General features: G+C 39.9%; 2 protein-coding genes and 1 non-coding gene across 4 annotated transcripts; 1 reads left to right on the top strand and 2 right to left on the bottom strand.

The window, feature by feature from the left end:
* Nucleotides 1-7,988: 7,988 nt before the first annotated feature.
* On the bottom strand, nucleotides 7,989-16,685 carry RANBP1 (RAN binding protein 1). Of its 2 annotated transcripts, none has more exons than XM_054392482.1 (6): nucleotides 16,668-16,685; nucleotides 14,576-14,712; nucleotides 12,674-12,831; nucleotides 11,285-11,413; nucleotides 9,493-9,558; nucleotides 7,989-8,521 (listed from the first exon to the last, which is right to left on the bottom strand). In XM_054392482.1, exons 1-6 carry the CDS (start codon nucleotides 16,680-16,682, stop codon nucleotides 8,400-8,402), a joined length of 627 nt encoding a protein of 208 aa, XP_054248457.1. In that variant the 5' UTR covers nucleotides 16,683-16,685; the 3' UTR covers nucleotides 7,989-8,399. The 2 variants fall into 2 exon arrangements, with proteins under 2 accessions (XP_054248457.1, XP_054248458.1); XM_054392483.1 differs by having other exon boundaries at nucleotides 7,989-8,518.
* LOC128975911 (small nucleolar RNA SNORA77) lies at nucleotides 9,278-9,410 on the bottom strand. Its single transcript, XR_008489366.1, has one exon. It is a non-coding gene; the product is annotated as a small nucleolar RNA SNORA77 (small nucleolar RNA).
* A 705-nt stretch (nucleotides 16,686-17,390) lies between the features above and the next one.
* Nucleotides 17,391-24,733, top strand: TRMT2A (tRNA methyltransferase 2 homolog A). The gene is made up of 11 exons (XM_054392481.1): nucleotides 17,391-18,001; nucleotides 18,767-18,875; nucleotides 19,443-19,624; nucleotides 20,484-20,598; nucleotides 20,856-20,971; nucleotides 21,584-21,695; nucleotides 22,408-22,530; nucleotides 23,108-23,183; nucleotides 23,658-23,774; nucleotides 23,984-24,080; nucleotides 24,374-24,733. The coding sequence occupies exons 1-11, from the start codon at nucleotides 17,391-17,393 to the stop codon at nucleotides 24,660-24,662; spliced, it is 1,947 nt and encodes a 648-aa protein (XP_054248456.1). The 3' UTR covers nucleotides 24,663-24,733.
* Nucleotides 24,734-25,390: the final 657 nt, after the last annotated feature.

Genomic DNA, 25,390 nt, shown 5'->3' with positions numbered 1-25,390 from the left:
AAATTACGCTAAATTAGGTTCTTTTAAAAATCTATTTATTAGCATCAGGAGGCAGAAAAAAAGAGGCAATTTAAGGTAACATCAGAAAGTTCACCAAGTCGGCTTTCTAAAAAGCTGTGTGAATAGCACTTCTGTTCACTTTGAGGGGGTACAACTCAGAAGCTCTCCTTAGCCGCAAGCAAACCTTCAGACAGAAGGAAGGGTTCAAGATCACTTGGAAATTTAGAAATCAAGACCAGGAGCAGCAGCTTGCTCTCCCCCTCCTGATTCCTTCATCCTCAGTTAATCCCTGTCGCCCCCCTCCCCATTTGCAGCTGCCAACAGGCAAAGTAAGTAACCACTGTGGAAGGCAACAAAAGCCAAACGAAGCTTCTATTGAGTGTTCTTAAAAGTAAGTTTGCCCTTGAAGGTATATACTCCACTTCTGGTCTGAAAAGGCATTATTTCCCATTTTAAAAGACTAGATGAACACCACAGTCCTAGAGTTAACAAGTAAAACTCAACAACAACAAAAAAAGCAACTAAGGGTCCTCAGCTTTGCAGTTTAAAAAAACAAATTGTGAGCATCAGCTTTAATATAAACAAATCCAACAAGTTTCAGCCTGAGGGCATATGGTTGGGCAAGATCTCAGCTTGTGCTAACTGCCCCCTTCAAAACAAAACAGACAAAGTATTCTCCAGCTCTCTGAAAACAACTTGAAAATTGGCAAGTTTTATCCAAAAGGGACTAAAGCCAAATGGCAACCCAAAATGAACTCCAGACTTAGGTTTTTGAGGAAAACGAGGGACAGCATCTATTTTTGAATGTGTGTGGCACAAAATGTTTCCTATGTTTCACTACTCCTTGTCATGCCAGCTTATTGAAATAAATGATTGTTAAAATCCTTGTGACTAATCAGAAGGTCACCAACTTGACAAAGAACCAGACTTGCATACTAATGGAAAAGGCCTTCAGGCACATCTACACTAGCATATTAGGAAGGATCAAAGGTCTACTTTAGATACAGTGTGACTGTGTGGCATCAGGCGGCACAAAGAATTGCAGCTTTCTTAGCAACAAAAAAGGTACATCTCCAAACCTCAACTAATCTTAAAAGTCACTGTGCAAGCCTGGTCGCATCCTGAGGATCTAGACACTTTGGCTGTGCAAGAGTGCACTCAGGCAGAACCAGCACTGCCAAAAGAGAGCTGAGACGTTCCATGGTACAAGGCTACAGTGTCAGGCTGAATTGTGTTGTGAAGTTATTACTTTTTCCACTGCACATTGTAGATCACCTATCAGAAAGCAATACACTTCCACAACTTCATCCACCTCATTTCCTTCCCACTAACATTCCAGTTCTTGAGAATGGTCCATTTTGATTCAAGACCCCATAGAGTACTATAAGCACTGTTCTATCTCACTATTAAAAACAAGTATACTTAAAGCCATGAGATGACTTCACCACCCAAACAGTAAGGATGTCTGAGGACAAGAGTTGCTCTCCTGGAACACCTTTATTTCAAGAATTGTAGTTTCTGGATTTGCACTACCATATTAGCATGCCAGAAGATTTAGGCAGCACTGAGGCAAACAGCAAAGGCAGAATGAGTTAGGAAAAGATTTAATGCCTACCTAAAGAACTAATACAGCTGCAAACAACCTAAAAATAACCTGGCAGAGTATGACTAGTAATTGCATGTCTTTCTGCAAGATTTTACTCTGAGGTTTTACCCCAAAAGAAAGGGCCAACCACAAAAGCTGTGTTGGAGCCACAGGCCAGAGTGCCGTTCTCAAAGCTGGTAAGATTAAAGAAACTCAGGACAGAAAAGCACCAAGAAATCTTGATTGCCATGCAATTTTCATACCAAATCATGGCACTAATGTTAGCTACATAGCTATGATTTTTTTTAATATTTGGCATACTCTGAAGTAGTGAAAAATCCATGGAATTTTTTACTGGTCACTGTGCATTTCACCTTGTAGCTGGTATTAGCTGCTGTCATTAAATAATGACCAGAATAAATAATTCTGCTTTTCTTACTGGATTTGCTTACTACAATAGATGCATATACCATCCCATGTAGTACCAGCAACCTGCAAGCTGTTCAGGGTCACTGACAGGACCCTGGAAGGATCAGCAAAGCTATTTTTCCTCTCAAACTTGCAGCACACACTACAGAGGACATCTGGATCATCATGCGCAGAACAGTGCTGGCAAAAAGTCCAAGCAAGGATCCACAGCTCAGGGTACAAGCCAGGCCTAGTAAGGTACCTGCTGGAACTGTAATAGGACAATTTTCATATAGTTGTTCAAGCTTATTTTTACTACATAGATTATAAAGTTATTGCCTAATAATGACTTTTCAGTAGACTACACAGATAACCCACATAATTTTCTAGATGCTTCCAACAGGTACTTTCCATGGAATAGCACTGGCTTAGAGCAGAACTCATGTAACATGTATTTCCCAACTGCACAGATGAGACACTTCAAGTTGCATTTATGACAGTGATTACTTTAGGCAGACTGAGTCCTAAACCATTCCTCCAAGGAGCTATTTACACTAGAATAATGTAGGCCTCTGAATAGTTTTGAAGATTCACCTACCATCCTGTTTAAAACCATGAATAAAGTACAGTTCTCCTCTACTGAGATGTAATACCACTCTAAACGATGCTGCAAAAACTCAGAAAGCCAACAGCAGTTCATGTACCAGAAAACAAATTACTGTATTAAAACTGAAACTATTTATGTGAAGCAATGTAACTTTAATTATACCTAACAGAACACTCTTGAGAGATCCTCTAAAGAATGCAAAATAGTCATTTTAATGTCCAGTCCATCTTTGTTGATGTTCACATAGCTATAATTCTTTTATGGAAAAACAATGCTAGAAAAGTACTTTTAGCTACTTGAAATGAGGACAGACAGCACAACATGGATAGGCAAGAACTTGTGACACCATTAGCTTCTCTGTTAACTCATAAGTAAATTGCATATCTTGATACAACAGTTAATATCTACAATACAGTAAAGCAGCTGATGGATATTTGTAGTCAGTAAACAACAACAACAAACAATTGTGATAAACAACAATCACAAAAAAGATGGACTTCTTCAGCTTGAAAGTTGAAAATAAGTTTAAGACTACAAAGTTCATGAAATACTTGCAGCAGTCAGACACCTTCCACGAAATAAAAAGTTTGCTATACATAACATCTCATCTAGAATTGTGCCAGCACCTTGTTTGTACCAAAACCACTTGTCATTATACTGGTAAAAAGCATAAGAGACAAACTATACCCCATAACCCCCCTGTTTCAGCATTAATACTTAAAGAAATTCTACAAATATAACTTATTCATCTAACAGATTGCATTTTCTAGTGGGAGACTATAGCAAACCAGTTACACAAACACCTCTTCCAAATATGAGTAGCTCTTCAGTCAGTGGTTAATGTCTGCTGTGACAGAAGTTCCAGACCTGAATTTGCATATTGGAAAAAAAATACCACTGGTCATAAATCCACTGCACAGCTGTAGGTGCTAGTAACTACTGAACTCTTAAATGGAAAGTTTTTCTTCTCAGTTTTCACAACTTCAAAAATTATTTCCTTATTATGTAATTGCCCAAGCATCTTCTTTCTTTTCACAGGAACTGAACTGAGAGAGATCACTTCCATGCACAATTCATTCTACAGCTGATTACCTCAAACTTTTCTTCATCAACCCAAGTAATTCTGATCTGTTGGTTAGCTTTATCTCCTGACTCTGAAAATGATACACTGTCAAAGAGATTAGTGAAAAGTCTGGCAATTCCTTTTACTTGTTTTAAAGAGTAATTTTAGCTAAATCTAGTTAGGAAAACTTTAGAAGTAAATACTAAATAAATCATCATAAAAGCACAGATTAATAGCAAATAAATCCTTTATACACACCTCATTTCACTAAATTAGTGCAAGTCACAGACAATTTGAGAACACTTGGAAATTAGTTTGGCTAATCAAATTAAGTAACTAGTTTGCCATAGACACCTTAGAAAATACAGCTTTCTAGGAACAAGCAGGACCAGCCAGGACAGATAGGAGTACTGGGAGCAGACAGACAAGAAATGAAGAGAGCTACAGAGACAAACTGGAGAGAGGTTTGGGTTTTGTTTGAAATAATCTCACCACTGTTAAGTACTCAGCTTTGATGGCTGATGGCAATCTGTATAGGAGATCAAAACCCAGTAAGGCAGTTTATAATGTTATCTCCCCTACAAACTGTTACTACAGAGTTGCAATTCAGTTATTAGTAAGGTATCAACCTGAGTAACTCTGAAGCAGTCTTGTCTTAGAGAAAACTTCCTATTGCCTTCAAACTTCATTAAGTTATCCTAATGAATGCACTGAGATGAAGAGCATAAGGCATAGCATTTCTGTTGTGGGGAATCAGAGTTCAGCATGACTTGTCATTAGCCATGAAGTACAGTATCCACATTCTGGACCTGGCAGATTCTCAAACTGGGAAATCTGTACTCCTAACTGGCACCATTGGTCTGGGCTGCAGCTGTTTCTTCATAGGCAGGGAAGAATTGCTCAAGCTGTGGATACTTTCTGAACCAAAAACCTCCCCAACATCTACACAGAATACCAAGAGAAAAAAAAAAAGATGGCATACCTGCATATCTCACCCCTCCTCTGCCTCTTCTGCACAGTCCTATCATAGTTCTTTCCATGTTAAATCCTTCAAATTTTTCAATTAAACAAGTTCCCAGACATTTATGTAACAAAATTGAAAGAGCTATTCAGCCCTGTGGGTTTGCCCTCTAAACACAGGTATTTCTTCAGCATGTAGCATCAAAGAAAGATTCACATTCTCATGCCTGCATAGTGTTGAGAAGAATTTTAATTTTCTGAGTTTTTGGTATCACAGAGAACTTGTTTGATACAAGCTACCTTATTACACAGAAGGGAAAAAAAAAAATCCATCATTTACAGTTTTGTAACACAGCAAATTAGATGGTTTGCAATTTGTGAAATGAGACATTTAGTGTCACTAGTACAAGCTTATTCCTGGAAAGAAAAACATGTATTCAAAGTAATTAGCATGGGATTTAGAGAACTATTTTGAAGTAATTTTTGTAATATAAAACTTAGGTTTTTTGATTTTTTTTTTTTTAAGACTAACTACTTGTTAAGAAGATACTATTTTGATTCTCTTCAAAATGTATTTCTGAGTTAAATCCATTATTCAGGTGTCCTCAAGACACTCCTCCATCCAGGTTTATACACATAAAACCATTAGTACCAACAAAGGCTGGGTTATGAAGCCTGGCTATATGGCATCTTTCTGAACTTGAAGCAAGCAGGATTTGTACAAATTACAGACTTGAACTGGCAATGCTTTATGCTTTACTGATCCTACTGCAGATTCCATTTTTACTGAAAATGGATTAAAACCTCTTAAAAATCTTCACTTGTACTTTCTTCAAGATTCAGGTATATTTTTAGTAACACCGAGTGCTTAAAAAGACTTTATTCTTTAGCCAGCTGCACCAATAAAACCACACTTCCCATTATTTTAGGAGTTACCTTGCCTCACTGGGAATAAAACAGGAAGTAGCCACTACTCAGCATCATGTATTAAAATAGCCTAGAACCCAATTTGTCTCAAGGACCCTAAAGACAAATGAAGTCTCAACACACCCCTATAAAGTGCAGAAATTAAAGATTCAGCAAATTCCTGTACAGTGTCTGAACAATGAATTAGACAAGCTTCTCCATGATCATTTTCACTGACATAATACCCTCAACCAGATTCAGACATTTAAATCACACTGAAGTTATTGCCATTTCAGAAACAAGTATAAGGCAACTGATATATTTTAGTAGTTGCCCACAAATTCAGGAAGAATTTTGTACTATGAGCCCATCTTTTTTGAAAAGGATTACTACAATTTCCAAGCCAAGTTGTTATTTTAAGACACTATATTGTCTGACAAGACAGGCCAGGTTTTATCATCTCAAACCTCAACAGTGAAGATGGCTTGAAAGCATGAGTAACTGGTGACCTGGGCAGGGGAGACAAGACACGACATCAGCTACAACTCTGCAACACTTGCTATACTGTAAGCTACAAAAACATCTCAAGGACATCTCTTGGTAGACTATATTACATGGAGGAAAGTTAATAATTACAGTGACTTACATGAAAGCTTTATTTCACTGAGATCAATTTAAAAAATACTTACTGCTTTTTACTTTGTAGACCAGCACACCTATGGCTTCTAAAGTGACCAGAACATTGACTAACCATCCTTTAGTTTAGAAGGCTAAGACATTCTTCATTCAAATGCTATCCAGATAAATTGCTTTACTTAGTCATCCCTCCTAACTTGTCTCTTTGAGATTGCAGACTTGTCTCAAGGATGGTTGTAATCCATGAAGTGTAAACACAGATCAGCTAACCTAAACAGGAATGGAAACATCTTGAAATCATTTAAGCATGCATGAGCAAGTAAAGAGGGGAAGAAGAGAGTGGAACAAAATTAAGCAGTTGCCAATTTTAGGATTAAGATAAATTAATCCATTCAAGTGTTTCCTTCCCTCTTCTGTACAATGTTTGACAGTGAAATCAAACTCACCCATTTTGCTGCCTTCATCACTTAGCCCCTGCAGGCTAAAAATACATTCCCAGTAAAGAGTTCTTTAAATAAAAGGCAAATCCTTTAAATGAAAATTTAAATTTATTTTGAAATTTTTAAATGTAATTTCTGTCAATTTAGACACACTGTTTGACATTATCAGATCAGAGAATTTACAGTGACTCATGGATAAAGATTTGGTTTTTACATTCAAATGTTAAGTATTTCATAATAGCTTTGTCTTGTTATTTCCAAACCAGAAACACTAAAGAGCATTTTACTTTGCCTTTCAACCATCTTTGTTAATCGATATCTGCTGTAGTTGAACAGGAACAAGCACAACACCAAAGGAATTACTTTTTTTGAATTAAGTGAGTACCTTAATTACAGTTCCAGATTTAAGAGTGATTCATTGTAGCATCAAAAGGCAGTGCTAAGTAGAAAGATTTTTTTTTAATAGACATATTTCTTTCAGGTGGACTACAGAGCCTAACATACTTAGAAAGCTTCCTAAGATAAAATGGTCTTGCCATCCAATTTTCACATCATGTGGTCTTAAAGTTTAGACAGTTTTGTCCAGTTTTTGTAATTATTTTGGAAGCAGTATCACAGAATTCCATCATTAACCTAGCACTCTCCTTGTATTACTGGTTAACAGTAAAGTTCAATCTATCAAGACTAAAAATACTTTTTTTCTATTGCTTATTATTTCCCTACTCTGTAGCACTAACTTGAGATGGGATTAAGAGAAAACATTTGCAGAGAAGAGATTTGGTCAAGTTTGGCCCATCGTAGCCAGGAGGGTGCCCCTCATTCACATACAACATAATTAGCTGTTCCTAAATGAATGTCAGACCACCACTCTCCATGAGGCACAGCCTCCTACCATGCATCTTAAGAGTTCAGGATCCCTTCAGTTAGTAAAAAACAACGCAAGCTCCAAAGCCCTGAAAAAAAAAAAACAAACTTCAAAATTAAAAGCTGTACTCAAATACATGCTGACATAGGCAGTCTCATAGTAAGGTACTTGAACAGTTAAGAAACCTTTGTATACACTGTAGTATAACAGGCTGCAGCTGCTGCCGCCTTCGGTCAGCAAGCAGCACACCCTGGAAGATCTGGGACAACAGGAACAACTTTGTGCTTGTCAAGCATTTGTAATACTAACAAATTTGGGGAGGGAGCAGAGATTTTATTATGTAAGAGGAAAATACTTCTCAAGTCTCACAAAATACATTTTCTCCCCCACCTTTAATTTTAGTGCCTGATGGAACAGTGTGCCAGGTATGATCTGATTCCAGAAGTATGCTCCATTTTAAGAATCACAGGCACATTCTCTGCTCAGGAACATTAAAGCAGAAGGGTGGAAGGTCTGTTATACTACAGTTTTAGAAGCCATGTAAGAAATACCTATGTTGCTTTAATCTTCCCTGTTGGTGAAGTCTGTTAACCTACATAATCCCAAGTTATGATGATATGCATCTCGACACCCAGTGAAACAAGCCTTTAAAATATATAGAAAACTCAGTTCTGTCCTCTGATGCTGTGTTCAAGTTCGCTTTATTCACTCTTTCGGATGACTATAAATAAGTGTTTCCACTATGGAAAAGAAAGTTATCACAGTACATTTTCATGACTGGGGAATGGATTTTCTGAAGACATCTTCAAAAGGGCAAAAGCTTAGAAAAAACAACCTGAACGGTGAGAATTCAGTTCCTTAAAGTCCCTTGTAAAAATTAAGAAAAAAAATAAAAAAGATAAAGGAAAAACTGCAAGGCCCAGGACGATTTATTGCTTTTCTTCATTTTCCTTGGTCTCTTTCTTCTCAGATTCTTTGCTCTCTTCCTTTACAGAAAGCTCTTCTAGTTTTTCAGCAACTTTATCAGCACTATCATTTTTGTCTGTGCCTGCTAAGAGATTGATTAGGGAAAAAAAAAAAAGTTACATAGAAGCAGTAATGGATTTTCCTGTTACAGGGGAAATAGTAGAGTGGAGAGTGAGTGGGATAGTGAGAGACAGCTGGTATTTAGAATAAGAACAAAAGTAAACAAATTCTCCACTGAGCACTGATTACTTTTTTCCCCCTTTGGTAATTACCCAAGATATCAGAATTAAAGAAATAACATTCACATATTTTAATCACTCAATGAGGAGCTTAATCACAGTGACTACGAAACATGTACCATTTGGTCAGCTTTGCTGCCATCAGTTAACAGACTCCATACAATGTCATAAAGTAAATGTCTCCAGTTCCTAATTTCTTGCCTATCTTAACAAAAACACACCCCAAAAGTCAAGTTCCCCAGTTTAAAACTATGGAATGGGAAGTTCTTAACACTAAAAAAATCATCTATACCTCTTGAAAAGCATGGATTGCAGACCACTAGTGATCTGTACTTTAGAAAGGTGTGTTTACTTCACTTGATGAGCTATTTTGTCACATAGGCAATTCTACAGGGTGGTGTGTTCAAGAGACCTGTGAAGAAATGCTACAGCTTCATGCACATTAGCAGCTACAAAAAAATAACTATTTTGCTTGCATGATTTTATATTTGTGTAATTTGGGAAATGGAACTGGAAGGAGAAAATACCACTGTCACTACAGTGTTCAGAGCTCATTTGTGTACTATAAACCTGAAATACTCCCTCAGGAACCCTTCCAAAAAAGCAATGTCCCAACAGCCGTTGTAACAGCCTCCTATAAGGAAGAAGGCAGTTGTCACTCCTGTGAGCCACTACTCTTGCAGACAGGAAAAGCACCTGAACTGAAGACTGCAGTTCAGTACAGAGTGAGTCTGCTGAAGTACAATGATGCTCCAGGGGGCTATAAACACTCAAACGACTAGAAAAAAGTACCATCATATTACACTTTTAACCTTACCTTTCTTTGCTCTCTTTTCTGCTTCATTCTTGCATTCTTCAAATTTTGCCTTGAATTTCTGTGCATCTGTTTCATTAAAGATAGAATGTTTTTTTCATTAGTTTTACCTCCTTGCAACACTGAATACTTCCAATCTTGAGGAAAGATACTGATGAATTCTATACACAAAACTATACAAAATTCTTGAAGTACATCTTTATGCAGAAGCAGTTTATTTTCTTTAGAAAGTCTATTATAGCAGCCTATTTTGCAAAATATTTAAAACAATGCCAAAAGGAACTGTTTTATAGTTATTTCAACCCTAGCTGTCCCTACCCTACAGGACTATGAATATAAATATAATGCCAGAGACTGCTAATACAACTATCTGTGTGCAAAAGACTACAGATTAGCTTTGAACTGCTATCCTTGCCAGCTGCATTATGTTCTGGTCTGAGTCACAGCCATTCCAAGCAGACGATCAGGTTACAATCGTTCTTCTACAACAGGTAATGCAAACAATAAGACACAAAAGCAGATCAGGCAAGGTACTTTAACACCAGTAATTTGGTATGCCGACTTGGTCTGACTGACCACATGAGGTCACTGTTGCCCCACAGGAATTCAGAAGCCACTATGAAACTATTCTAGAAGAATTTGCATCTATTTCTTCTCAAACACCTCCAAAAAGGAAAGATACTTGAAGGGCACACTTTATGTCTGTTCACCTGTCATCTGCTTAGTCAGTGCTGCAAAGGGTATAAAGGCAAAGGCACTACTCCCTCAAGACAAAACACTCAAGCTTAACAACCCCTAGCACAAAGAGGAAAAGACTTTTCAAAGGTGAGCAAATAGCAACCAAGCCCTTTGCTTTCATATTTGACCAAGAGAAAAAGCAAGCACTAAGCAGGTGGATCAGGAAGATTTATTTGACTAAACAATATAATATTGGAGTCTTGAGAGGGAGGAAGCAAGCAAGATACACTAAGTTCTTCCCAGATGTAAACAAATCCATCTATTTTCAAAACACACAGCCACTTCACTAGCCATCAGGCACATAAGGAGAAAAGGCTAAACCACTAAAATTGCAGCAAAGAAATGGTGAAGTAGGAAATGCAACATTTTTCCTCTTTCACGTTGCTTCTTTTTTCAAAGGAAAACACTCCACTGATTTGATCTAGTCCTAAGGTCTTGGAAAAGCTACCCTGTCATTCAGCCCTACTAGCTGATCCATATGTAACTGCAGATCTGCTTCCTGTAGACACTTCAGGAAAATCCACCAAGTAGCCAGCTAGTTAGGTTTGACTAGTAGTTTTCATTGAGTGTTCCATTTAATCAAAATGAAGGCGGCACTATATACTTCACATGAAAAGAATAAATAAATATCAGCTGTACAGAAATCTCAGGTTAATATTTCCTTGTTCTTAATGCAAAAGCGTAATCTTAACTACAGCTGAGCACCTGAAATAAACCTAAGCAAGCTGCATATATTAGTCTCTACTCCATAGTGTTAATGCTTTTAATTTTATTCTAACTGGGATTATACTTGCATGAGATGGCTGAAGCTAAAAAAAAAAAAAATAGTGCCTAAGGCAGAAAGCTCTACAAATATTACTGGAGACCTAATTAGTACACTGTTTGTCAACACATACAGTTAAGTGATTAACTGACTTCTCTGAGAGCAGTAATTAGCTAACACCACCATGCAATAACACGCAGCATATCTACACAAGTGGTTTACAACAGTGTTTAGACAAGTAGCATAACATAGCATAGCACAGAATCAATGGAAGTTCAATGCCTGTCCACTCACTCTCTGCGTTTAAAAATCGGATTGCCAGAAGCTCAGCCTTGGGGCTTTCATCTGCAAAGTCAGCATGTGTGTTCCAGACCCATGCCCTGTCGCTCCCAGCAATAGGCTTCAGCTCCATTAAGGGTGTGACTGAAAAGAGAGCATTAAAAGATGTACACAGTACAGCAGTGAACATTTTACATCAGCCTCCCTAAATCTTACTGACAACTGACTGTAACAAAATAAATAAAATACATCCTTTGGCTGCCTGTGAGTCAACATAAATTCCATAAAGAAATCCATAATGAAAGCAGATTTTCCATGAAAAACAGTTGATAAACGCTAAGCATTTATCAATTCTGTTTTGTATGTGTGCAACATTAATTTTCCTAAACAAAAGGTTTGTTTTCACTGATAGGTGACTGCCCTGCTTTCATATTTGCCATTATACTCACTGAAGAGGAACACCTGTGTCCTCTGAAGTCTGACTCTCTGAAGACATCTACCCAAAGAAAACAGCAGTATTGCTTCTGACATTACATTTGTATTAAACTACCTCAAGCAAATTATTTCATGTTATCTAAATGGAGTTTAACTACAGAGAATACCATATACTTTTCACATAAACCTGCAAGTATTACCAAAGCATTGCCAGATTAGTCTACTTGTTTGTTATATTGACTTTCAAGTCTGTCTTGCCCTTTTATGTCTATTTTTTATTCAGAGGATCAAAGGAACAAACCTCTCCTGCTCCATCAGCTCTCAATACACATTCTTTTTGAATGAGTTGGCTAAATATACCATGTTCGTTTCAGTTTATTTCACAAGCAGAGAAAGGCAGCCACAGATTAGTTTAGGACCTCAGTATCAGCTTCTACCAACTCAAACGTTTAGTTCAAAGTGGTAAATAACATGACTGCTTGTCTCATTCTTTTATCAAAACAAGCTGGTATACATTCATTTCTTACCCTAACCAGTACTTTCTACACTATTAATCATTAAAAAAACCTACACCCACACTGGCAACAATCACATATCTGTGTATCCCAGGTAAATTTTAAAGTATGTTTAGAACATGATAAATTTTAAAGTGCATTTAAAACATTATCAGAGTCTGAAAAACAAAACCCAACCAAACAGCTTTTAGACTTGGCCTTGCAGGAAACAAACCCAACTGCAGCTTCTTTTCATTAATAAAAATACACACTTGATGCTTCTGATGCTTGCAGCCTTGTGTGCAGAGCAAGACACTACAACACTTACAGTCTAATCTAAATCTGCTGTCTCTTGAAAGACATATAGCAATTTTCTAGCTATCAGCAAAAAGCCACTGAGCTCAATCTACAGCATACAATTCCACAAGGTTGTTCCTCAAAACATAAATAAGAAGTACAGCAATGTGCGACATACTATAATGGTTTGCACAGATTTTTAAGGTTTTATCTCTCCTCATGAGGAGGCGAATTGTTCCCTTCTCCTTGTGTTTCAGAAGCTTCACATCACCAGTTCCTCGTTCTTTCCATTCTGGATGGTCATTCGCAGATGCAAATCGGAACAGCTTCGCTCGCCTTGAAGAGAGAATTGAAAGAGTTAGCCTACATGCAGAAACACTTATCAAAACACCACACTCAACAGCACAATACGGTTGTGTTGTAAAAAAGAACAAACACAATTCCTTCTGTAAGACTTCATGTTCTACTTCAGCATACAAATTCAGTAACTGATACACGTTCAGAATTAGTAACAAAATATTAGGAATTATCTAATAGCTGTACTAAAAATTCAGCAGGTTCTGGACACATCTTTAGGGGACAAACATACATGGTGTTGGCAACCTTTTAATGTAAAGTCACTAATTAACAGGGCTTGCTACAGGTAGAGTTCTTACATCTTATGAATGCAACCAACAATATTTGTTAATTCAAGAAATCAAACAGCTTGAGGCTAGACTCCTGTACAACTCCAAGCCCAATGTCTGATCAACTGTTAGAATGCCTCATCATCTACTCACTCATTTGCTTATACCTCCAAAACCCTAGTTGTTGCTGTTCTTAAATCAGGAATACAAGAAGCTTAGTGCTGCACTGCAGTGCAACATACCTGTTTCAGAACATCACTGTTTCATCTTCCAAGATGCCAGTGTGCCGAAAGAGAAACAGCAGTTTGGGACATTAGTCAAAGCTGACCCAAGAGACAGTCTGAGCTCTGCTAGCAACAAGTTTATGACACTGCTGTAGGAAAGGAAGCACCTACTCACGCTACAGACATGAAAATATACTTTTATAGAAAAGAGAAAGGATAGGGACTTGTAATAAGGCAGATCTTTCTACAGAAGATGACAGATGTTGGAGCAAGCCACCCTAACAGATGCTCTGATGCAGATGAATTTTTGTTCCAAAGCAAGTCCTTCATTCTAAGTTGGCATTCAGTAATCAATTCCCCTAAGCTCAGCTATCAGAACAACCAGCATTCAAAAAAAAAAAAAATTCCTTTCCTAGTTTACCACCCTGCAGACATAAAATGAACCTATAAAGAGCACTGGAACTTACCCTATTATTTCCCTCCTCATTTGTAAGTTAAAAAAAATAAAATGGTTCTTTCAATCTGATACTGCAGATTGCATGTGCAGAGGCCTAACAGTCAGAGATCTCACCATCACTTTTGCTTTTACCAGAATCTATACAACAACTCGAATCTCTCTTCCAGATGAGCAACTCCCTTCTGTGGTTAAGAAAAAGCAATACCTTTTACCTACTTAAAGCAAAATCATGATCAAATTCAGATAAATGATATGTCTTCAGCAAGCTATCCTGATTTGACAATAAGCCAAATCTAAAGATAAAACTAGATTTATGACAACAGAAAGGTATTGCTACAAACACCCCAATGCTGTACTGCATCTACTGCTTTTATTGTCTCAATATATCATTCATCACTCTTTAACAGCTGGAGATGCATGACAACAACACTGTGTAGATATCATTTTCTCCCCCAAGACACTTAATTTAGACTGTGATCGCACAATTGCAAACCTCTAATTACCAGCCAAGCTAATGTATTCTTTTAGACTGAAAAAACCCTACAGGCAGATCTGTAAAGCCAGCCCTCTTCTATTGTTCCAGACTTCAGTTTCTTGGGGCGTTATCATCACCCATCTCCCCACTCAGTCTCTGCCACTCCAGTAAATTGGTAACCAACTTAGATTACCACTTGTGTGATTCCGTGAATTTACCTAGCCTTTTATAAACACAAGATATAAACAAGATTAAGTCGAATAAACATTTTGATAATGTGCAGAAATATTCTACTTACATCTTGAAGAGTTCTTCCTCATCCTCTTCCAGAGTTTTTATTTCTTGCTCAGGAAGGGAAACTATGGGCTCAAATTGAGGATCATGGGTAGAATCATCTGCATTTTCAGTAGAAGTATCATGCTCTTCATGTGTTTCCTGGAGAGGAAAAAAACAAAACACAGATAAAGCATAAAACTTGCTATGTGCTTAAAATCTTAAGCACTCATATCTGTGTTTAAGACACTTAATACTATTGAACAGCTAGATTTCAGGAGCTGGAATACCCTGTAACAGGTAAAGAAAAATAAAGCCTATTGTTTTCAGTTGTAATGAAAGTCAATATACAGTTATACTCTCTCCCAAACAAAAGTGCTTTTGCAGTGCTACTTGTTTTAATGCTACCTCTCTTATTAATTGTGCAGAGGCTTGGCCTTCAAGCAAGACCTTTTGGTTGTGGGCAAGTAATTTCAACCACTATTTAGGAAAAATGTGTTTCATGCTACTAAAGTGCTACTGTTTCTTAGTGCCCAATGACCTATCAACAGGAAAAGAGAAAAAAACAACATACTAAAGCAACCAACTAACCCAGCATAGGGAAGCCATTACATCCAGAACTTCATTATTTTAGTGTTATGTATCAGAATCACTGACAACCAAACACAATTTTGAAGCACAGTTTCAACATTCATGAAATAACTTAAGTTTTTTTGGCTTTAAGTCTCATTTGGGAACTTCAGGTTACGGGCAAATGGTCAAAATACTACTTCGTCTTTATTTACTTGGGAATCTGTTGTAGAATTCATTAAGCTTAAGAACTGTTTTTAGTATGTGACTAGGGAGTAAACGATAAACATCTTTAGTACTTAATACATATGCACTGCTAAGAAGCATTTAGTAGAGGAGCCTAGAAGGAAGATTAATCTGCAAGTTTCATGAGGCCACAAACAGCTATATCAGGTTAAAGGAACCAAAAGAGAAAGGAAAATCAGTCTATACTTCAAAGACGCTTAAATTTTATATGCACTTTAGATATGAAAGAGTCACTCTTACACGGTCTATTTAGAATATCCTTTACAGAGCAGGTACACACCACACATGGCTAAAGCAACTGAAATAAAGCAGTTTATTTTTACTAAATCGTAGAAAAAAAGCGAGGGCAGGGAGGAGGACGAATTGTAAGAAATGTTGCAAAAAGACGCTAAACTATCATTATTTTTATCTTCCCAATGTTCCAGTATGCAAGAAAAAAACCCGAGAAAGATGTTAACACATCTGCTTTAAAAGAAGCAAGAAAAGAAACACTGGCCAAGCTTTTATACATTGTCTCCCCAAGTACCAGGTAGCACATCATCCGTCCTGAGGCTGACCGATTGATTACAGGCCGTGAGAAACGCACAATTCACAATACCCACAAGTGAAAGAAAATAGACCCCGTTATCATGTTAAGATCCCTCCCTGCCGCGATATAAAGCACGTGGGGCTACTCCTCTCGCCTGGCCGATGCACGAAGGGTTCGGTCAGACGGGCTGGGGGAGGGGCTGGGAGAGGAGGGAGGACAAGAAAGGAGGGAAACAGGGAGAGAGATCACTCAAAGGCAGCCGAGTCGCAGACGGAGCCGTGGTGCCTACGAGATGCTCCGACTTCCTCAGACTGGGGAAGGGCCGGCGCAGGCCGGGCGGAGCTCGCGCGGACCGCCTCGCCTCCCACGGTCGGCTCCAAGAGACAGGCCCCACGAGACACACGTGCCTGGGCCGCCTGGCGCGGCCCCGCATCCCCAGCCCCGCCGCACTAAGCCAGGCGGAGACAAGGCAGCGTTACCGTTCACTGCTTTCCGTGAAGGCCTCGAACCCGTCCTTCCCGACCCCAGGCCTTGCCTGACCTCAGGTCCGCAGCCCCGCCTAAGCCCCTCTGTTCCCATGGACCACCCCACGCCGCCCACCCCTGCAGGCCTTCAGGCCCTCTCTACCCCTGGCCGGGCCCCACCTGTTTCCGTTACTCTCCCGCTCTCACTGCCTTCTCCTTTTCCTCTCCCCTACCTCCCCCTCAGCAATAGGCCTTTCCGCCCCGGCAGCAGGCTGCCCGGCCCGCAGAAGCGCGCCCGCTGCCCTCACCTTGTTGTCCGCCATGGGGCCAGGCTCACTCCGCTCTGCTCGCCGTTGCCGCCTGTCCAACGAGCTTCCTGCCGCGCGCGCCTCCGCCCCTCCCGCCTTTACCTCATTCCCGCAGCCCGCGCCGCTGCCGCCGCAAGGCCCGATGGGAAACGCCCACTTTCCTTCACTCCGCGTTGCCGCCACGCTCCCGGCGTGCCACGGCGGGCGGAGATCCGGCAAGGGCCCGGCGCAGAGACAGTTCCCGCCAACCCCAGCCGTGCCGGCACGGGCCTGAGGCGCAGACACCCTTCTCTGGATCGCCCTGACCCTGACGAAGCTTCTTTATGTTGGTAGTGTTGTCCCGTCACTGAGGCGCTTCCCGTCAGCCCTCACGGCATGGCGGCAGCCACCCCGCATCCCGACCCAAGATGGCGCCCACGTGCGTAACGGAAAGAAGTAATATTTTAGTGGCTTTTATTATGTTTTTCTGAGACGCAGCAGAATCCGCACGAGAGAAGCGGTAGCAGTGAAGGGCGGAAATTAAGGGGGAAAAGCCAATAAACCACATCTCTCTCCGCACCGTGGCTCCTGCCGCGGCCTGGGGGTGACGGCACAGCCCCGCCCCCGGGAGCCCGGCAGGAGGAAGCGTCGGGCTGCGCGGAGCGCGCGTGGCGGGAGTTGAGCTGGTGGCCGGGCTGAGGGGATACTGGCGCCGGGCTGTGCGGCCGCGGGGCTGGCGGGAACATGGCGGAGGACGGTGATCGGTGCGAGCCCGGCCACGTCGTGCTTCCTGTGGCGGAGGCTAAAGATAAGGCTGAAGTGGAGAGCAAGGCCGATGGAGGTGGGGGTGACCCCGCGGAGAGCCCCGCAGCCTGCCCCGACGTGTACAGATACATTAAGGGAGACTTGTTTACCTCCGAGATATATAAAGTAGAAATACAAAATCTGCCGAAGTACATCGGATTTAATGATGTGAAAAAGTTCCTTGCCAAATACGGGCTTAGTCCTCACAAGATCAAACTTTTTGGGAAGCAGTCATTCGCATTTGTGACTTTTAAGAGTGAGGAGGAGAGGGACAAGGCCATGAAGGTTCTCCATGGGGTTTTGTGGAAGAGCCGGCACCTTAGCGTTAGGCTTGCCAAGCCGAAAGCTGACCCCATCGCAAAAAAAAGGAAGAAAGAAGAGGAGATGGAGCAGGGAGAGGTGAAGCGGCCGGCTCCTTCCGAAGCCAGGGAAGAGGAGCCTCTGAGCAAGCAAATAGCAGATGTGGTGACCCCGCTGTGGAACATGCCCTATGAAGAGCAGCTGGCCAAAAAGAAGCAGGAATGCGAACAAGTGCTGCAGAAGTTAACAAAGTAATTCCTGTTTGTAAAGCTACTGTAATGTTTACAAGACTTGACTTATTTTGGGATATAGCTAAGTTGTCCTCTCTAAAACGAACTAAGTTAGAGGTAGGTCAAAACCCGGATCCCCTGAGAAAGTAAATAAAAAATAATCTGTGATAATAAGACTTAAAAACTGCTCCAGCCGGAAAAAAAAAAAAACAAAAAAAAACCCAAACTTACTATTGCTGTTCTTGCATCAGCCTTGAAATACTGGTAAATGAAGAGGCAATGTTTTAAGGGCTGTTGTACCATAGACCTAAGAGGGAGGATGTTTGTGCCCTTAAAAAAAAAAAAAGATTGACACTGTCAAATGCTTAAAATAATCTGTAAAAATGGTAAATTACTATTAGGATTTTCTCTTTAAAAATCCCCTGCATTTTTTGTGCCTAGTCTTTATGGATGAAAGTACCAACCACTTCTGTCTCTTGCCCTGCTTGCTTACATAGATAAAATTGGCATTCTTTGCATGCAGGAGTTCATTGATAAATCTAGTACCTACCTTTATAACTATCTTTAACTCTTTTTTTTTTTTTTTTTTTTTTAATTATTCCCCCCCCCAGGTTACAATTCTTACAAAGTTGGGGGGTGGGAGGTTAAGCCTGTTAAAAATTGTTCTGGAAGAAATATACCTAATCTGATATTTTATGCCGTATGCAAAAACCCCAGTCCTGTGCGGCTGTTGACCTCACTTTTTATAAATGTGTACTTTACAATTTTCGTTTCTAATTTGGGCAGGGAAATAGGAAATAACAACCGAGCTTTATTGCCTTGGCTCTTCCTGCAGAAGCAGAAGTACAATAAATTGTGCTGCCCGGTAGAGGGAGTGAAAGCATCACCTCTGCAGGTAATGTCATTTTAGGTAAGGTATGGAATGGGGTTAATAAGCTTAAGGTTAAACTAATCATTTGGTCTTAAGAGACAGGGGACAAACTTCCGCTTGTAGTGAAGGAGACCTGTGATGTAAAGATTTCATCATATAACGAGTGTTGGAATTTAGACATTGGTGCTTTCTGTTTAAATACTGTGGAAATGCAGAAAGCAGAATATGAATTTTAGACATTGGTGCTTTTCATTTAAATATTGTGCAGAATAGTTACTGTTAACTGGATAGTCTAAAATTAAGATGAGATGCTGTCCCTGTAACATTAGGCCTAAGAACGAGGATGTTTGTGCCCTTGTGTTGTAGGCCAGTCCAAGCATTCTTCACCAGAGGCAATATATGGCTCTTTAAACAAGACTTACTACTATTTGTTCAGTATTGCTGCTAGTTCTCATGCATCAAAACCCATTAATATCTTCCCTATGAATTGTGTCCATTTGCAAATACATTTAACCAGATGAGAGCTGAGAAACTTGGCATGTTTAAAGAAATGCTCTGTAAATATTTTACATAACTTTCTTTTAAATCTAGACAGAATATCGCAACAAATGTGAGTTCTTGATTGGGATTGGTGTGAATCAAGAAGACAAAACTGTGGGTTGTCGTCTTGGCAAATACAAGGGTGGTACATGTGCTGTAGTGGAACCATTTCATACTATTCACATTCCTGCGACTGCCAAAAAAGTAGTCAAAGCTTTCCAAGACTACATAAGGTGAGCAGAAGTAAAATGAGTTATCTAAAAGTTTGATGTCTCTCTCAAAAATAGTGATAAAATTAAATATTCTGAAAAGCTTAGTGAGTTGGGGTTTTTTTGAGGTTTAAGACCTGAGCTATGCCAGTCTCAATTTTTAGCAGTTCCTTGATGTTTTCATCTTGTGCCTTCATCAGTATTTTCTTCTTGCTCAGCTGTTCTGAAGTGGAGGGACAGGTACTAGCTGAACACAGCCTTATTGTGAGCAATAAGATGTGTAATTATACAGTAAAAAGCCTCTGTTCTTTGAAAGCTTCTTCCACTAACTGAAAAGAAATACTTGGGAAAAGGTTTTTTAAAAGAGGAGTTGGAATAACAAAGTCAATTGCTCCTTTGGATGAAGAGAAGAGTCATCCTACAACAAAGAATAACCCCAAAGTTGTACATTTAAGCAACAGTATTTGTTATAAAAAGAAGTGCTTTCCTTAAAAGGAATTCACTCCTCAAAAATGGAAACTTAAGAAGAATCATAAAGATGGACAGTTTGAACTTGGAATGAAGTACAGCAGCTGACCAAGGCATTATAGAATGTGCCATTCTCAGTGTAACGAGAGGCTGCCTGAGTCCTATCTGTAATTTTGGATGGGTTAAAATGAGTAAAGGGACTGTGAGAGTTAAGGAGAGATTATTATCAGTCTCATTTTTTTCTTTTTTTTTAATTCAGATGTGGAAGTCGTTCTTGACAAATCAGTGTAGCCTCTGTGCTTAACATTTTTTAATCACTTTGCATGATGAGTTTATTTTCTTTTTCAATAAACTGGGGAATGTTAATGCAGAAAAATAGTTCTCTGTGAAGTAATTGAGCTTCTGAAAATTGCAGGTCAACTCCTTACTCGGTTTACAGCCCAGAAACCTATGAAGGTCACTGGAAACAGCTCACAGTCCGTACCAGCCGGAATGGTCACATCATGGCAATTGTTTACTTCAATCCTCAGGTATTGAAGTGGATATATAATGTGCAGCCCAGACACACAGCTTTAAAATCACTTAAATTTGGTTTTATCAATAGTGCATGCGAAAGAGAAATGGAATAATTATTTGGTAGCTTACCTGGCATTGCTACGCTTCTATTTAGACCAATCTGATACATAGAAATGAATGAGTAATAATATGCTTAGAGAAGGCTTACACCAAATCAAGTTTTTAAGTGACCAAGATGATTCTTCTCCCTTCTTTCAAATGAAACCTTTAGAAATTAAGTAAAGAAGAGCTAGCTGACCTGAAAATGTCACTGGCAAGATACTTCACAGAAGGGACGGGAAGGAGTAGTGGCGTTACTTCTCTGTACTTTGTGGAGGAAGGACAAAGGTGAGGGAGTTGACTTTGCTTTGGGGGATTTTGGCGCAACAGAACAGTAGCTAGCACTTCCACACCATTATTTTGCATATTTCATACAAGTAGCAGCAGTGTAACTAATTTGTTGAGCAGTTACTTACCTTTTCCACAAAAGACTCCTGAAATTTCCTCTTCTCCTGTAATGTTCACTGGCTGAAGGCTGGTTGAGTGTCAGTAGGTGAACCCACTGCTAGTTCCTGGCTGTGAAGCTGCACAAGTGTGCACTGCAGCAAATGGATATTTACTATCTACTATCAACAAGTAACTTCTGCCTCCTTTCTTCCTTATTTCATGTTCCTTTTTTTTTTTTTCCCCCCCAAACCTTCCCATGCTCTTCCACAGAGCACAAGGCTCACACTGTCTTTACCTAGAGGCAATGTAGGTCCTGCTGTTGACATCACTGGAACAACTGTACATCATAAGAAAATAGTCCTAAAAGGATATGAATAAATGTTGGCCCACTCTGAATTACTGCTTAGTATGGAGATTTTAAGATGACTATAGACAGCTCTGGTAAAAATTGTAACAAACACTTGTCTCTTGTTCTCTTCGTCTTGTTTTCCTGTGCCTTTTGCCCTGCCCCAGGAAATCTCCCAGTCTGGAGGACTTGCCTTTGGAGCACGTGGCTGGTGATAAGTACATATATGAAGAACTTCTTGGACTGAAATTTCGAATTTCTCCTCATGCATTTTTTCAAGTAAGGATGATAGGAAGTTGCTAATTTATCTGGACTTGCATTATTGCCCTTTAGATTGGGCTAATGCTGTGTGACAATATACTGTACACCTAGAGCTGTAATCTTCTGTATATTTGCTGTGATTACATACCTTTGAGTGTTGTGTTTGCCAGTGAATGAGTGTGAATTTGCTGAGCGCATGCTGAAGACAACTCTTTTTTTCTTTTTCTTAGTTGACTCTCATTTGCCTGCTGCTGAATGGCAGCCACTGCATATACAGAACATACAAGATGTAGTTCAGGAATCTTTGTAGTACTAATTTTTGTTTGCTTTTTCCAAAACTTATTTCTGCCCTTCCAACACTTCCAAGCCTCAACAGGTAGCTACTTATGTCATCAAAACAGAAAGTACTGGAGTAGGAAAGAAGTATATTACCACTTGGCATCCTAAATACATTGAAGCTAAATTGTATTTTCTATTATTTGCCATAGGTTATAGGCAATCATGTTGTCACTGGAACATAAATAACAAAAATACACTGCTCAGAGTGGAGCAAGACTTCATGGCAGCGTGATCTTGTAGCATGTGCCAGTCTAGGTCAGGTGTGTGTGATTTGAACTGAGGTGTGAAGCTCACTTAGAAACAAGAAAAAGGAAAGATACTGTCCTAAGACTCATTCAAACACCTTCACTGCTTATCAAGAAGCAGACCCATCTGAAATACAATTTCACAGGTGAACACACAAGCTGCAGAAGTTTTGTATACTGCCATTAGGAAGTGGGCGCAGCTGAGCCATGACAGCACTGTACTTGACATTTGCTGTGGTACAGGAACTATTGGGATTTCTTTGGCAAAGGTGAGTCATTTCTCTTCCAGAATATAAGCCACTTTTAACAGATGTAGCTCTTTAGTCATGTTTACAACAAAAGAGAGTACTTGGTGCACTTAAAGTGCAACACATATATTTAGTTAATTTCTAATTAAACTGTCTGCAACCAAGTGATTATGAAAGCTCATCCTTGTGTTGAGCAGCCCAAATTATTTTGAAATTCAGACAAAAAGGCAGTAATTCTGTAGGATAGCCAAAATTCACGACAATCTGTGAACTTAACTAGTTTGGTCTTTCTCAGATAGCTTTGGACATGAATGACCAATGTTTCTTACAGAATTTATAGAGTGGAGCTTACTAGAAATAGAAGTCTGGCTCATGACAGACTTCAGTTGTGCTGGTGTCTTTTAACATACAAGTTGGGATAAATCAGCCTTAAAAAATCCCTACTTATTTGTACAGGTCCCTTCTCAGCATTTATGCTGGCTGCAAGGCAGTAATTCTCTGACCAGGTAGTAGTCGACACTCATGTATAGGAAGGTGCTGATGATGTGAAGGGTGGTTGCATTTACATACTATAGGTCTTTCTCCCTTGATTCCATAGCAAGTAAAGAAAGTGATTGGAATTGAACTCTGCCAAGAAGCCGTGCAGGATGCCAAAGTGAACGCCCAGATTAATGGTTAGTTAAACTGAAATGCTAATACCAGTTGGTTAAGGAGCATGGTTTCTCTTTACCTTATCTAAGCAGCTTGGATTTACATGTTGTTGATAGTAATCTTGTTCATTTTAAACATTTAATCTCCTTTGAAAACAAACACCATGCTAGTTTGCGAGATCAGTTTTCATTTTGACTAACAGCTTGGGGGTTTTCCCTCCAAAAATAAAATATTCCAGTGTAAAAGTGAGGTGAAGCCACATTTAGTTGTTTTTTGTGGGGCTTTGCTTTCATCCAGAAAATGGAAGATGCTCAGGTTACTGTTGTTTAAATTCTCTGAAGTAGCAGAGACTGTGTAAATGACACTGATTTCAGGGTAGTCTATAACCGTTTGTAGTTTATAAGGCATCCAAACTTAATATCCAATTGGAGCTTACTGAAAGATGCTTTGACTTGGTAAAAATTTTACTCTGATAACATCTTTTCTTTTTCCTACAGAACTAGATAATATTGAATTTCACTGTGGGAAGGCTGAAGATATTGTTCCATCCCTAATTAACCTGTTAGCTCCTCAGAACCTGATTACTATTGTAGATCCACCTCGAGCAGGGCTGCGTAAGTTCACTTTCTAAGTCTCTTCTAATTGGTGTGTGGTGGTGAACTAAGGAAATGCCAATGGAGTGAATTAAACAGGAGGCTTCAGGTGCAGCTTCAACAGCTGGGTAGTGCAACAGGTTTTGTTCATGCTGGAGTATAACCTGGACTTCTTGTGCGAGTCTGTTGCCACAACCAGAACTGGTAAGGGCCTTGTTTTCATCATCTAGATTCCAGGGTAATTCTTGCCATTAGAAGAGCTGAACATCTGAAGAAGCTTATCTATGTATCCTGCAATCCCAGAGCTGCAATGAATAACTTTGTAGAGTGAGTATGTCTTTATGCATTAAGTTGACTTAGTGAATATGCTAAGAGGAGGATGTGCTCCTTGGGGAGGGGGACTGTCGCTGGATTTTTATTTGGAAGCGTGTTCATTGAGGCTTACCTCTCACCAGAAGTGGCTCATAGCTGCTGCACAGCAAGCATGGAAGTGCCCTAATAACAGAAGTATGTGGGGTGGTAAATAACTCTGGGAATGAAGCCCATCCTTAGAAGGGCAGCAGTTCTGAACAGAGCACTAGAACGTTAATGGCTCTTCTTGCCCTTTCTTTCCCATCAAGCCTTTGCCGGGCCCCTTCCAACAGGGTCAAAGGAGCTGCTTTCCGTCCTGTTAAAGCGATGGCTGTGGACCTCTTCCCTCAAACCAGGCACTGTGAGTTACTGATATTCTTTGAAAGGGTTGAGTATGTGAATGGAAGCGCTGCTGAAGCAACACCTGATGCTACTCAAGTTACAACAGCAGGAGATGACTCAGAGTGCCTGGATGGCACTGACCCATCTAACACTGATGTGAGCCAGGCAACTTCTATACCTGTAGATACTGTGGTTGAAGAGAGGGAATCAACCTAACTCCTGAGAGACGCTTTCCAGAAACCACTTTTGCTTGTTATCTCTGCTTCAGGAACATTATTTCTGTAACATCTGGGTAATAAATCTCCATACAACAGAGTAGTTGCAAGGCTTCCAGCTTCTTTCATCAGACCAGCATGAATTAATTTTCATTCTGTAGTATTAGGCCATATCCTGCTTTTCTCCTGCCTTTAGAGGAATATTCTGTTGAGTGAAGCACTATCTGGAGTGGTGTCACTCTTTAAACAGTGGAAAGAGCTTCAGCCAAAGTGTTCCACAACTATATTCATGCACAACTCTTTGACAGATAGGCTGTTTTTTAATGCAACACCATCCCTGCCAGTGTGATAAAAAACACCACACCTCAGAGAATGGCTGCCATTTTATCAAGAGCTAAGCCCTGTAACAACCTCTGCCACGAGGCAGGAGAGTTGTAGCTGTTGGAGACTCATTTCTACAGGGAACAGAAGGCCTAATATGCCAGGTGGACACTCAGCATAGGGAAGGCTGTAGTCTTCCTGGAGACTCAATCAAGGATATCATTAGGAAACCTCCCAACCTGGTGTGGTTATCAGACTATTTCTCACTGCTGATCTTCCAGAGAGATGAGGAGGAAGCTGCATCCCATACCTAATCTGAGGGGAGTAAAGAGAGACCTTTTTCTGAGGTCCCTTGGAACCCTTAACATTCCATGATTCAGTTTAAGGCCAAGTGCTGTCTAACCCTGT

This window comes from Indicator indicator, chromosome 26 (genome assembly GCF_027791375.1).
Source record: "Indicator indicator isolate 239-I01 chromosome 26, UM_Iind_1.1, whole genome shotgun sequence".
In the NCBI taxonomy this organism is placed as follows: Eukaryota; Metazoa; Chordata; class Aves; order Piciformes; family Indicatoridae; genus Indicator; species Indicator indicator.
The sequence above is the reverse complement of the archived record's forward strand: the minus strand, read 5'-3'. Positions and strand labels throughout refer to the sequence as shown.

Excerpts from the sequence above, each read along its gene's own strand:
- TRMT2A (XM_054392481.1), top strand. The coding sequence starts at position 17,391 with ATGGCGGAGGACGGTGATCGGTGCGAGCCCGGCCACGTCGTGCTTCCT. Across the intron at positions 19,625-20,483 it reads GCTTTCCAAGACTACATAAG|GTCAACTCCTTACTCGGTTT; the intron begins GTGAGCAGAAGT and ends TGAAAATTGCAG. Across the intron at positions 24,081-24,373 it reads GCAATGAATAACTTTGTAGA|CCTTTGCCGGGCCCCTTCCA; the intron begins GTGAGTATGTCT and ends TTTCCCATCAAG.
- RANBP1 (XM_054392482.1), bottom strand. Across the intron at positions 9,559-11,284 it reads CCGATTTTTAAACGCAGAGA|ATGCACAGAAATTCAAGGCA; the intron begins GTGAGTGGACAG and ends TTAATGAAACAG. Across the intron at positions 8,522-9,492 it reads AGAAAAGAGAGCAAAGAAAG|CAGGCACAGACAAAAATGAT; the intron begins GTAAGGTTAAAA and ends TCAATCTCTTAG.